At 25.8% G+C, this 14,857-nt stretch overlaps 1 protein-coding gene across 1 annotated transcript; it reads left to right on the top strand.

Moving 5' to 3' along the window:
- Positions 1–779: 779 nt before the first annotated feature.
- LOC107437818 (coiled-coil-helix-coiled-coil-helix domain-containing protein 5) lies at positions 780–6,259 on the top strand. The gene is made up of 3 exons (XM_016049934.3): positions 780–921; positions 1,520–1,663; positions 5,837–6,259. Coding segments are annotated over exons 1-3 (306 nt in total). The 5' UTR covers positions 780–919; the 3' UTR covers positions 5,997–6,259.
- Positions 6,260–14,857: the final 8,598 nt, after the last annotated feature.

Genomic DNA, 14,857 nt, shown 5'->3' with positions numbered 1-14,857 from the left:
CTGTCAAGCACAAAAAAATGAAATTGCCGCACTTGGTTATTGTTGTAGACACCATTATTTCTCTTCATAGAACGTAATTACAACTTTTAACATCATTTATAAATAATTTTCTGTTTAAAGACTGAAATATAAAAACGTTAGAGCAAAATTAACAAAACCTATTTTTACAAAGTGAATAAAAAATATCATGCATTCTCAAAAATTTTAAAATATAATGCGAGAGTATAAAAAAAAGCATTAAACAAAAACGTAAAGAAGAAATATTCTACAATAAAATGAATAACATTGAAACTAACACAGTAACGAACTTCAGTATTTGAATATAACAATTAATTAAAAAATATTCGATGAATGCTTTAATTATTTAGTAAGAACTTGAAAGGACAAAACAATACGTACAAATGAATAGTTAACAAAGAAATTAAACTCCCTCAGAAATATATATTTAGTCACGTTGTAATATAAAATTTCACTTTTTAAAATTACCGCCCTTGTTGACATTTAAAATAAACTTTATAAGCGATTAACGACGACCGTCGACGCGATAACGATTATTTTATGTAATAGCTTTATAACTAAAATGTTAAAAAGCTAGAAAATAATCTTCAAATCAAACTGAACATTAGAAAAAATGCTATATTCTTAGATAAAGTTAATAAATCAGTCAAATTTTTATTGCATAAAGGCTTATTTGTCATTGTTATTAAAAATTATTTATAAAAAGAATGTAACTTTAACTTCTATTTTGAAATATGCTGCTTGGATTTGAAGTTTGTAAGTGACGTTGGCAATCGTCAGTATTTATTCTTTCTTTTTCGCGAAATCTGCTAATCGCCAGTACGCGCGGTCTGCTTGTTATTTGACATTCATATGTCAAAATATTATAAATAATATTGTTATATGAATTTCAAAAGTAGACATGTAAGCTTCTTGTTGCCCGAAATTTCAGGCAGTCATGTTATAGTTTTGTTTACCTTACTCTTAATATTTTATATTTTTTATAGTGATGAGTATCAATACTGTTCAAATAAATTACTGATGACCCATTTATTTTTGTTCAGCTTTTTTATTATTGCTCTAATTACTTAATTTATCCAGTATAATATAATTATATTCTTGTTAAAAGTTGTCATTGAATATTTAATTACTATTTCATTAAATATTTACTTGCTTTTCACAATTTTTTTTCCATGAAAATTGTATTATAAATATTTTACTTGTCACTAATTTTACTTATAGTCATCAGTGATAAATTATGAAATTTCCTTTGCCTCGTCTTTAATTACTCTAATAATGTTTGTTGATACAAATTATGTTATTAAAATTAATTGTTAATTCTTTAAAGACCTATATCTTTGAGGGATTAAATTATAAGGTGCATAGCTGTTCACAAAGTTTAAAAGAATTTCCTGTTTTTATAAGATTTGTTCAAATTTATTATTATCCTTAAAATGTATTTTGTTTTTATTAATTAAATAAAAAAATTTCTTTTCATTCATTTTTCACTTTAATATTGTAGGGAAGGAAAAGCAATGAAAATAGTCAACAGTCACTGTGGCAGTTTAATGGAACGTTATAGTAAATGTGTTGAAAGGCATCCTAGTACATGGAACACTGCCTGTTCTCATCAAAGACAAGAACTTGCTCGTTGTTCTGAAACCCAGTAAGTAATATAAAATATTTCATTGATTTAAACATTTCTTTTCATTTTTGTGTAAATGTGGATAATATAATTGTAATTGATATATTAGAAAGGTATGAGCTTTTAAGGAAATTTTTTTTTAAATGATTTTTGTGCCAATTACTCAACTTGATACTTGTGGTTTTATTAGGTATAAACTTGTTTTTTTTTTTAAGTCCGTCTTAATTTTAACTAGAGCCTTGGAGGGAATGACAATACCTAGTTAAAATCTCTTATTGACTGATAAAAATAATTATGTCATCCTATTGCTGGATAGAATTATAGTCAGGATAGATTTATAGTCAATCGACGGTAAAAACCATTTTCCGACTAGCTAGTCTTTATACAAACTCTGCTTGCTGGTAATATAAGTTTCAATAATTTTGGACTGCTATAAGAAGAATAAATCTTCATATAAAATTTGTATATATTCCAAATTTTGACAACCCTTCTAGCTAAATTTTAAAAAAATTTTGTGTAATTCGCTCAAGGTTGGCTAGGTCTAAATCTGGGATTATTATTTTTTTTTAAGTCATTTTGGGTTTATTAAAAAAAATTTCATTCAATCTATGAAGTGTACAAACAAAATATAATTAATAACAAAACTGTTTTACAAAAGTTATATATGCATTGTTTAAAGAACAATTTTTAAATAAAAAAAATTACTGACAGATTACTTTTCCAGTCCTTTTTTTAAGGAAACACTGATTCTAAACAGGTTTTAATGACCTTGGTTAGGCTGAGATAGATCAATAACTTAAGTGTTTGAGTAACTGAACTATGTTTAGCCTTAATAGTCTTGAGTAATTGTACAGAGCTGAATTGTTCAGGAAAAATGAAAATAAGTTTTTATATTTGTGTAACAATTAATCATTTAAATGAATATTACACATTGAATTTTAAACAGTATAGTGGATATACAATTCATAAAAACATGCTCTAATACTTAAAATCTATGTACACTTAAGCTTTAAAGTAGTTGTGTATATTTCTGTAAATAAAGCATTTGTCTTTTTTTCTCTCTCTGGAAAAAAACTAAATATTTTTTGGGAAAAGAAATTTTTTTGAAATACCCAAAAAAACATTAACAATCTGAGTTTAAGAAAAAAAAACTAAGCTCTGTACCTGCTGACAATTATTTCCAAGATAATGTACATAAATTTTTGCTCTATTTTGTCTGAAACTAACAAGAAAGAAATTAAATTTTAATAAAAGAAAGATTTTTAAGTAGACTAAAAAAGAAAAAATTGTTTTATTTTTTCACACCAAAAATGAAATAATTTAATCTTCATCACTTTCGTAACATGTTATGTCACACTGAAAATTCACTCAACCTTGCCCTGTCTTTTGAAAGTGATATGCCCTACATTTTTCTTTTAAGCATAACAAAAACTTAATTATTTTCTACTTAGAAGATAGTACAGTTGAAGATCTTTAGAATGCAAATCTTCAATAGAGTTTTGCACTATAAAATTTTGTGTATTATATTCTGTATTGTTTTGTATTATTAACCTATCGTCAATATTATTTTCTAAGCAAGGCAATATATGATTGAAACGCCTTAATGTTAATGGTTTATAATTTTTGTATACAAACACTTTAAAATGCATAAATATACATTTAAGTAGTAATTGTTTACAAGACAAAAATTAAGTTACCACAGGCTTTAGAAATTTCATAAATTTATCAGTTTTGGTTTGGTTTTGAGATTGTAATTCTCTATAAACTACATTAATTAGACAATTTATAAAATTCTGTTATAAAGATCTTCCACTGTATTTTAAAATGTTTTATTATCAATTATTTCCTTTTGTTGAATATTTTAAAATTTAAAGTATAATTTTTTGCACTGATTCCTAAAGCAAATCATAATTATGCAAAATATTTTTTACATTTATATATTTTAAAGCAGTGAGTAATTATATAAACTACAAGTTTTTTGAACTATCTCAGGCTTGTTTAACTAAATGCTTCATGTCTGTGAATATCATTATGTGTAAATAACTTAAGTAATTTGTGCATATGATCTGAACTAAGATCATGGTGTTATTTCTTAAATTCAGATCTCTCTTGAAAAAACACTATAAATTTTTTTTAATGAAATAAGTATCTTTATTTAAGATTTTTAAAAAAGAGGTCTATTGTAAAGTTCTCTTTCTCTATAGTTAGTTATTTTGATCTTTATTTTCTTTATTATTAAATTATAAAGAAATCCACTGTAATGCTTTGCATAAAGTTTCTAATTTATGTAGGGAAAACATTTTTTACCAACTTTCACAAACTATTGAGAATAAGTAGAAAAATCCTGTTACCAATTTGTTTTGGAATTAAAATTGCACTTTGGTTTCAACCTGTTGAGAAACAAACCTTTGTGTAGTTATTTTATTTTGTCCTCACAACCAAACCCATTTGTATTTTAATAATCTTGGTGTTAGTACACCAAGATTATTAAAATTCATGTGACTGAATTTAAAGAAATTTAAAATTACATGCTACTGAATTAATAGAAATTTAAAACTACATAAATTTTGTAATTTCGTAATGTGAAAATAAAAATTATGAGCCAGAATCCAATTTATGACATTTTTTTTAGTATTTTTTTAAACCACTTTATTTATTTAAGCATTTAGATTGATATTATTGGTTATTATTTTCCTTATTATTAAATTAGAGAAATCTCCTAAGCCTTTGTTCTAGAATTTCTTACCAATAATCTGGCAGCAAACCGATTATTAAGTGATACATGTAGGGAAGGGGAAAATATGTACATACTTCAAGGATATTGCAGCTATTTTTTATTTTATATCTACTATATTGATCCTAAATTTCAATATTTTTCATTTAATTACCAAAACATATTTCAGGGTCTGATTGTTCATGTTATAATCAGGTCCTGATATGATCTGCATCAGGAAAACTAGGTAGTATTTGATAAATTTGTATTTACTGTAACATAAAGCATTTTTTCCCCCTCTGATCAGTAAAGTATGCAACTAAAAATTAACAAAATGCAATTATGAACTTCCACTGCTTAAACAATTTATATGCATGTTTTCTTTTTATTATAATTTCCAATTAGATATACTGTGTAGTAAAGAGAAAATTCTGAATGAGACTAAATTTAAATTTATATGGTCAAAAAAGCTTTCTTGAACTATGAAAAATTTGTTTTAAAAAATAAAGAATTAATTATTCTAACCATGGCAATTAATTTTCTGTTCACTTTTTTTCTAAGTGTGATTTCATTTTCTTATTTTAAATAACTAAAAAAAGGGCTTATAAATGTTTAGTTTTGATAAGGGTTAAATAAAAATTTTACTGCACATAAAATCATTCTTTTTTTTCTTAATCATTCTTCTTTTCTGTAATAATGTCTTTTTAACTCTGCTCTATTTTTTTATGCTAAGTTGATTGGCGATACTAAACTATTGCTCCCAGTAAAATGACAAGTGAAAATTTTGCAGTATTTTTATTTATTAGAAATATCTTTGCTAATTCTTATTAAACCTACTTTTGTTTTTTCTCCTTAAACAAGTGATGTAAAAAGGAATCAAATCACGAGCAGGACAAGTTGTAAAAACTTTTGCCAGGTTAAGCTATATTCTAATTTAGTTATTAGATTTTTGCATTTGAGGTTATTATATCGATTCAGATTTATTCTACTTTGATTTGCAAAAACAATGAATTAAGAGACATTTCGCCAGATTTAAGTTAAGGATTAAATCTTAGACTTTTTTCCCTCAATTGAGTGACAGTTCTAATTTTATAGAATAAACTTTCTTCATATACTAGTAAAGAAAAATTGTCTGAAAATACATGTTGTACCATTTGTTTACTAGACTGAATAAAAATTGAGGATTTTTAAGTAGCAAGACTTAAACAATATTGTTTTTATATTCAGAATGTATATATAAATTAAGGATAATACAGATTTAAAGGTCGTTAAATATTCATTTATCAAATCAAAATAATGATTCAATTAAATTAGTGAAAATACTATTTTCTACACATTTATGTCTCTTTATTTTTTTTTCTTTACAATTAAGTTATCATCAAAAATAATTTACTTCTGGAATTTTCTTAATATTTATTAAAATTTATACATTTAATGTTTTGCCTCTTTTAAAATATATTTTTGTTTTATTTTTTTTACAGTCCTGTTATGATCAAAGTAAAAAGAAAATGCGATTCTATTTATCGAGCTTACGAAAGATGTCAGAGATCCAATCCTAACGACTATTCCCGTTGCAGTTCCGGTTTTAATGCATTTTTGAACTGTGTGGATCGTGTTGCTGACGATGCTTCAAGTTCTTGATACATGCAGATTTAGGCATCAATTTAATGAAGAGATATTTATTTTGACTGCATTAACTTACCTATCATGACCCTCATTAGATGTTTTTATTTGTTAAAATTTTTGGACAACTCCTAGACACATCTTCAGGACAATTTAGCTATTTTTTTTTCTTCTAAATTATTGTTGCAAAATATATATATCCTGTTCATCCACATGATCTGATCTATATATATATTTAGTAATATATATTTTGTATAATAAAGTCTCAATTCTTCCTTAAACTGTTTGTTTTTTATTGAAATGTTTTTACATAAATTGAACTTGAAAATTTCAATTTAATTGAAAATTTTATCTAAAATTTGAGCGATAAAAAGTTGTATAATTCTAATTGCTAGAAAACTAAAAAATCTCTTATCTTTGTTTTTACTATTTTTGTATTTATGATAATTTAATTTTTTTCTTGTAATCTAAGAGTTCCGATACTAAAGAAAAATCTTAAATATTGCTAGTAGAAATAATAATTGAGGTATTTAAAAGCTAATAATTCAACACTGAAAAATTTTGAGCAGCAATTTCAGAACCTACAAACTCATTCTGAAAATAAAAATGTAATTTTCATGTAACAGTAACTTCTGTTGAAAGGATGCCAAGAGTATAACAGTTTTGAAATGGGTTTAACTTAAGTAGATTTCTTATAAATATTGAAATTATGTTTACATCATAATAGCATTTATTTATTCCTATATAATTTCTATATATGTGATATTTTGAGCTCTTAAACTCAAATCTAAGCTCAAATCTAAATCCTCTTATGCAGATCCTATCATTTCTGTCTAAAACAGAATGTTTTTTTTTTCTCTCAAATTTCAAATCATCTAAATGAAACATGTTTAATGATAGCACTATATAAACAATGTAATACTTAATAGGAATTTTATTGTTTATTTCATATTTATTGTTTCTTTAATTTTAAGCCATTTGAAGACTTAATTATGTAACTAAACAATTCTAAACCTTAATTACACCTTACAACCTTACCCTTAATTAATCTGTTTTAAGTGGCACATATAAGTAAAATTAACAATGCAAAACAAATAAACTTATGCTTTTTGTGTCAGTTAATGCTTAATTTCAATTCGCATTTAACTTTTGTATTAACTTAAATGCATTTTAAGAAGTTTGTTTTAACTAGTCTCTAAATTAATGATTTGAAATAATATTTTTTATTGTTGACTCTTAATTTGTTCTTCAGAATGTCATTTGAAAATTATATTCAGAAAATTACATTCATTCAGAATGTCATTTGAAAATTAAAAGAATTAAACTCTATTATAATTTCTGCATTATTTGATGATGCTTAACAGACAACCATCTCATATGCATTACAATTGCAACTTTTGTAGAAAATTTCTCACTTAACAGCTGTTGAAGTTGTCTGTCAATGAAAATCTCTTATCCTTAGGAATCAATTGGGGGAAAAATCTACATAGTTAAAATGTATGATATTTAAAGAGTTGGAAAAAAAATTTCTTAGATTGATTGCTGAATTTCTTTTAATCGAATTTTTCTCAAAGTTTCTTTTACAGTATTCCTGGGTAACGACATAAATAATTTTTGCTTTTAGTGAAATATAGTACACAACTTTATTAATGAAAATTATTCTTAGAATTAAGAAATTATAATATTTTTATATTCTTGTGTCAACCCTGTAAACAGGTTACTTTTTGTACAATCAATTCCTCGTGAGTATTCGTGTTTAGTTATTTGATAATTATTGTTGACTGTAATTGTATTATGAAATTTTTAGAGCTTGCAAAAATCAGCGTAAAGTAAGTAAATGTCCATTAACAGGTTTATAAACTAGTCTAGGAGATTTAATATTTATAGAAATAAAATGAATATTTTAATTCAAATTATCAAAATTTATATTGGGTGTTAGAATATAAAAGTTATTGCTAATATTTTATTCATTCTATCTTGTACAAAAATTTTATAAAAAGTTATTACAAATTACATTTTTTCTATAGGAAAACAATTTCTATAGTCTTCCTATTTATATTTATTTTAATTTTCTATTAAAATTGTCACTATTTTGAACTGTTGTGGATTAATAAAATTTTGAATGGCACATGGCAAGCCAAGCTCCTTAGTCATTGGCCTTGCAAATTAAGTCTGGAGTGTTTTTTGCTTGACAAGAGAGCACCTCTAGGTTGAGGTGCGATTTAGCTCAAAAACCCCTGGACACAATTTAGACATATATCTGAGGAATGGAAATTATCACCAGATCTCTGTACCCAAGGTATTGCTCAATAACCAACCACAGAACTTTTAATTCCACAGATATTACTTACATGTATATTGCAGATACTCCTAGCTTCTTTGCAGCTTTTGAGCATCAAACTTTAGCCCCTCCAGACCAAAGTTTGCTGCTGGACTACCACAGCTGTTATTGTATACAATAGTTACTCTGGTTTTAATTTTACAGTCAGCAATAGTAGGGTTATGTCATAAAATCAGATATACTTAATCTATCACATTATTTAGCTGTTCGAGTGTGTTTCAGCAAAGAGTAAAATTGCTCAAAAGCAAGATGAAATAACTAACTCTTGTTGATTGTGTCTGTGGAGAAGACAACATTTGACAAATAATGTTTCTTTTTCAACCACTACGTTATGAATTGGATACTTGTAAGTCTTCTGTTAACTGGCTGTTTCTTTATACTTCATCATATAATTCAGTACAGCACTGGTTATATATTTCTTATTTATACCTCATTTCATTATAGTCCCAGTTTATTTTTAATCTATACAATGTTAAAATTTCTTTGAGTGAAAAATGCAAAACAAATGAGTTTGATACAGGATTTTTTTTATTGGCTAAGCGTAATAAATATTTGGTCTGAATTCGGGAATCTAAATTAACTGAGTGTAGGTCATAAAAATGGAAGGAGTTAAGTACAATTTTATGGTCGTTAGACTGTTTGCTGAAACGATTTACAATTCAGCCAGCGCAATGAAAGGTTTTTTTACTTAAATGGCTCCTTTTATAGAAAGAATTATTTGTGTACTCAAGATGTGAATCGAAGCTGTATTTTTTTCGCTTTCATAACAGTTTCTCTCTTCTTTTTTTTTTTCAATTTTAATCATTATAACTTCTCTTGATTATCAATAATGAGTGCTAAATTAGCAATGTTGTGGTATCAAAATTATTCTTTTTACCATGAATTTCTATTGATTTGTTTACTTGCTAATTCTATGTCAATTTCCCATGCTGTCTTCAATAATTCTGTGTCTGCTCTTGATATGTAGACTAATTTTTGATTTTTAACTCCTTTTTTGATCTTCTTGATCTTGATAATTAATTGAATAGAGGCTTGAATAGACACTTGAATTTAGGCAATTTTTTAAAAAGATTTTTAACATTTATATTACAGGTAGTCATTATGAAAAATGTTAAATATTGGGGCTCCCACAAGTCAGGGTAGACAAGGCAAACCTCAAATTGTCAGTGAATTTTATTTTGACTCTCAGGAACATGGAATAGCCAGGGAAAGTTGCATTTTTTTTACTAAAACCTGGAAAATTCCTACAGCATACATAGAAATTATCAATCGCAGAATTTTCAGTATCAATAATCTGTTGTTTAGATTCAATTTAATTCTGACATTTATTAAAATTATTTGTTGTAACAGTTCCCACATGTTAGTGCAACTTTTCCATGTTTCCAACCTCATTTAAATTTTTTTTCTCGCAAAATCTAATATTTATATCACAAATAAAAAAAATCAAAGTTTTCTGATGAAAAATTGCATGATATAGATAAATTTCGGCTGGATTGACATTGAAATTTTCCTGGAATACCTGTAAAAGTCAATGATTTTTTTTTCTGAAATTAAGTAGAAACCCAGATATACTATTCTTATTAACTTCTAAATGCTAGCTTTATTTTATTGTTGATAGCATTTATTCAAAAACTGTTAATTAATTGATGACTTTTTTTAAATTTTAGCTTTGAATATTTTCTCATATCATGATTAGAAGCAAAGTTCTTTTGTTGTCTATTCAAAGAAATACTCAGAAGGTGAGATTGATTTAGTATATTATAAAACTATTTATTTTAACCATTAACATTTGAAAAGTACTGTTGTAGAGACAGTTATTATTAAAAATAATTTACTGTATCAGTCATATTTTATAAATCATAAAGTTTTCTTTAACATTTATTAGATTTTATGTTCGTACGAAATATACAATAGCTATGTTGTTTAATTGCTTTTATAGTTAAAATATACTAGAAATGCTTAACAGTTTTGGTTGTAACATAACATCAAAATTGTGTTTAACTTGTAGGCATTTTTGATTATCCTAATTAAGTAGCGGCACAAGCACGCGCTACACTTCAGCAACTTAGATCATAGGGCAGGTGGTGATATGTGAACTTCTGGCATCTGAACTATGCACTAAAGTGCATAATACTAATGTTTGATTTTTAAAAACTTCTTTTATCTAGATTTAATATTGATTTTTACAAATCTATTTAATAAGTTTCAAATTTCTATAATGATAAAAACTGTTAATTATAGAAGAATAGTTTTTAAATCATCTTTAAGCATTTTCCCCATAGTATCTTGTTTCAATTTTTTTTTCTTTGCTATGATATCTGTTATTTGTATTTAATATTTATAAATGTACACTAAAGTTGTTAATTTTCTATCTATTTTATTGAAATACTCGTTTTGTTAATTTGTTTGACTTTATTTTGAAACTTCTATGATTATATCAAAAAAGTACAATAATTATTATATGCCAATCAAAACTTAAATCTTTTCTCTGCAAAATTGAAAATTTTAGATTTATTCTGGGACTTTTGGGTGTAGATTGGTGTAATAGTGTTTTTAAAACTCAATGTAAGATTTTGCCTTTAAAATTTAAAAAATTGTGTTTCTGAGATTAACTTAAGTACACTTTAAAAATATTTCAGGAGAAATTAAGTTTTCTTTCATTTCAATTTTTGTCCTTTCATTTTTTATTCCTTAGAAAACCTTTTTTGAAAATTCCAGTTAAGTAATTCCAGACAAGTAAAAATTAAATTTGTAAATGCTTAAATAGACAAAATTTTTAATTAATTATTGCGGAGTGTTAATTTTTTCTTTTCAATTTAGGATACAACTATTGATAAAACTATAGTTGTATACTGTCATTAATTTGCATTCACTTTATTTTTAGCTCAAACAATTTTTTTCTTGTAGGCATTTAATTAACCAACTAATTTAAATCAAAGAAAATCGAGAAATAATAATACAAATGTGTAAAAACAATAGCATAGTAATACCTCAATCGAAAAAGTGTTCCCCCTCATTCATTAGTTTTTCAAATTCATATCTGTTATGTAATTATTATCATAGAATTGCTTTTATAAGCAATTTCATCAAGTATTATCTTTACCCTTTCGGGCCTAACGGGACACATACGTCCCAAGCAAATTTCAAAAAAATCTTTTGGGACAGAAACGCTTCTCTGTCTAATGGGAGACTTTCCCACCAGTCCTGCCAATATTTTTGAAGGTATTTTCATTCACAGAACATAGATGGCACTACCGTCCATAATGCTACCCTTTTCATAGTTTATGCTACCAAAATTGTTCTGTTGTAAAAATTAAAAAAAACTAGTCACAAAAGGGTTAAATTTCTCATATTAAAAACTGGATGTTTCAGTCTGCAATCCTCAAGTATAATTAAAGTATATGTGGCAAATGTCTATCGTTAAAAGTAACATTTTGCTTTCAAAGTATCTTTGTTTTGTAGAATAGTTAATTACTTTGAACTATCACCTGCTATTCATTCTTGGGTTTTTGATCCTATCTCGTACCTCTATAAACTTTTGCTTTTCATTTTTACAGGACTGAACTTTATTACTCCTTTTCATTCTATTACTTTATTTGTCTATTTAATTTTTACTGAAAACTACAATAATCTAAAAATTTGGAGAGAAAAAAAATTATTTTCAATTACTGCATAGTACTCAAATTTAGAAAGTTAGGCACAGTGTTTAGCAAATTGCAATGAAAGTATGCATACACAATAGAACTCCAGTTATCTGACAGACCAACACCCAGGGGATCAGGGATAAGTCAAAAATTGATTTTGTTGGATAATCGAGAAGCATTTTTAATGTTGATTTTGTGAGTATATACAATTTAAACTATGAGTAAAACTGCTCAAACAGTAAGCGACTAAAGTAAACTTTAATAAAAACCCTACTTGTGTTGTACTTTTCCATTTTAAGAAAAATATACAATATAATGAAAAAATATCTTAGATATTTTTTATTTAATAGAGATGTCCCAGCCAGATCTAAACTATATTATTTGACTATTATCAATCACTCAAATGCTTGCTCAACGTTATTAATGCCAAACAGTTGCTTGCATTATTTTACTTTGAAATTAAACATATTCCAATTGGTTTTTACTTATTACTGATTAATTTCCAGTATGCAGTTAAGTAAAGGGACACCAGCTTAATCACCTCTATTGTCATTTTCTAGCAGTCATGTTTTGGAATCGTTGCAGCAATAATCAGATTGAACTGAATTAAATGTTTGGTTTAATAACACAAGTTCCAAATATGTATCTGTAATTGGGTAACTTCAGCTGTAATAATAATGAAATGTGTTTTTGGACGTTTTTAACCCTTTGACGCAGATGGGTTCTTTTTACATTTTTTTTCTGACACTAATTATAAGCAAAAATATATTTCGTTATTTTTTTACTATGAAAGAAAGTCTAATTACTAAAAAAAAATCTGTTAGATTATCAGAATTATATTTGTATTAAAATATAAAATCCAAGAAAAGGAGTTAGAAAAAAATTATTTCGTTCATTTCAGAAAATTTATCCGTAATTGATTTTGAAAAAATTAACGAACTTTCAGTGATGAATAACTGCTTCTCTCAAGTCTAAATAACTGCAAATATGTGCAAATTTGAAAAGTGACTGTTTGGAAGTGAGCCTTGTTCAGAAGATTTTATCTCTAATGCAGTGAAAGACACCAGTGTTTCATGCTGTAATACATAACCATAAACTATTAAAATGTTAGATATAATATTTTTCACTTATTTTGACCTAAATTCATGCAAAACACTGAGAAAAGTATGAAAGATATGTTTAATACAAATTCTGCGTTAAAGGGTTAACGTGTCAAAAGAGGCGTCGAATAACGAAAGGATTGAATGAATAGGTTTGATATGTATTCCTTTTTTTATGAATAAACTGTAACTTAAACATTAAAATGTCACTTTTGAGATTCTGCTTGTAATCATTTTTTAATGTCTCAAAATAAACTCATAAATTAAAAAAACATTAATTTTGCTAAGAAGATGCAGAACAGAAAACAGATTCAAGCAATATTCATAAACCAAGTAAACTAAAGCATACAAGCCTTCAAATGAGTTTGCACGTTTGTTCAAATTCATTTGGAAAGAGTTCCTTTTTTTCTTTTAAAAACTATAAGCTGAGTACATAACTTTCAAATTTTAATTAGTATTGCATATGTTATCTTTTTTACATTGTTTTTAATTTTAAACTCTTTATTTTTAAATCTAAAACTACTTGTCAAAATTTATTGAGTCATAATTTTTTTAGTCTGTTTACAAGCTGTATCAAATTTAAAAGTAATTTCTATTTACCTTTTTTCAGAAAAAAAAAGATGAAAAGTGTTCTACTGCAAATGATATGAAGGGAGAAAAAGAATATAAAGCCTAATGAATTAGAAGCATAGGCAGTAAACATTTGAGTAAATATTTACTTCTGATCTGTTGTTTCACCCTAAGAATTTTTCAGATTATTTAGCATAAAGTATGTGTGTTTTCTTTATTTTTTAGTTCATAATTTATATTTTATTTTGTTTTTTCATTATGTAATTTTCTAGATAAACTACTCTTAGACTTTTTGATACTTTTAACTATTACTACTAGAAGTTGCATAACAAGTTGCTGTTAACAAATGTTTTAATGTAAAAAAAAATCTTATTAGCTTTTTAAGGCATAAAAAATCTTATATTTTTTTGCAAGAACTTTCAACTTGTGAAAAAGTTTGCGTTAATTTATTGGGCTACTCATTATGCTAAATAATGAATAAAATTGTACAAAATAAAATTTCTATTTACTTAAACATTTAGTTACAGGTATTTATAGATTTTATTTGTTATTTGAAATGTTATAGTTTTTATAATTAGCAAATAAGAATTAAGATAGTGTAAATAAAATGCATTCATGCTTTTGCAAATTTGTGATTGTGATTATATTCACCCATTTTTCTATATGAAAAAAATCTTACTTCCTCTGATAGAAAACATGCAGATGAAGTTAATATTTCCTATGGGAATTGGCTGGATAGCCAGTAAGTTTAAAATATTAAAATAACAGAAATTTTAATAATATTGAAATTGAGTTTCAAGATCTTCAGAAAGAGTTGCATTTAATTTCTTTTTTCTCATTCTTATGATGTAGTAAAATTTAATATTTTGTTAATATGTAGTTTAATTTAATGTTTTGTATTAATTAATTGGTGTTTTTTTCCCTTCATTTTTTATAGGGAGAATTTTTACTAATTAGCAAACATAAAGTGCACAAGTAATTAAGTGTCGTCATAAATAACACCTTTAATTCATTCACTATAATTGATATGAATGTACAGCAATTAATGCAAGTTATGTAAGAAACTATGCAAATGACCAAGCATTTTCCAGGAGTTGTTTACTGAAAAATGCCAAAAGTAACCTATTATATCCTACCTACCGCAATATTCTTTATTTATCCTTAACCAAAAGATTAATTTTTCTTGTAATGTAGTGGTGCACAACCTTTTAGAATAAAGGGCCA

Source organism: Parasteatoda tepidariorum, chromosome 8 (genome assembly GCF_043381705.1).
Source record: "Parasteatoda tepidariorum isolate YZ-2023 chromosome 8, CAS_Ptep_4.0, whole genome shotgun sequence".
NCBI lineage: Eukaryota > Metazoa > Arthropoda > Arachnida > Araneae > Theridiidae > Parasteatoda > Parasteatoda tepidariorum.
The sequence above is the reverse complement of the archived record's forward strand: the minus strand, read 5'-3'. Positions and strand labels throughout refer to the sequence as shown.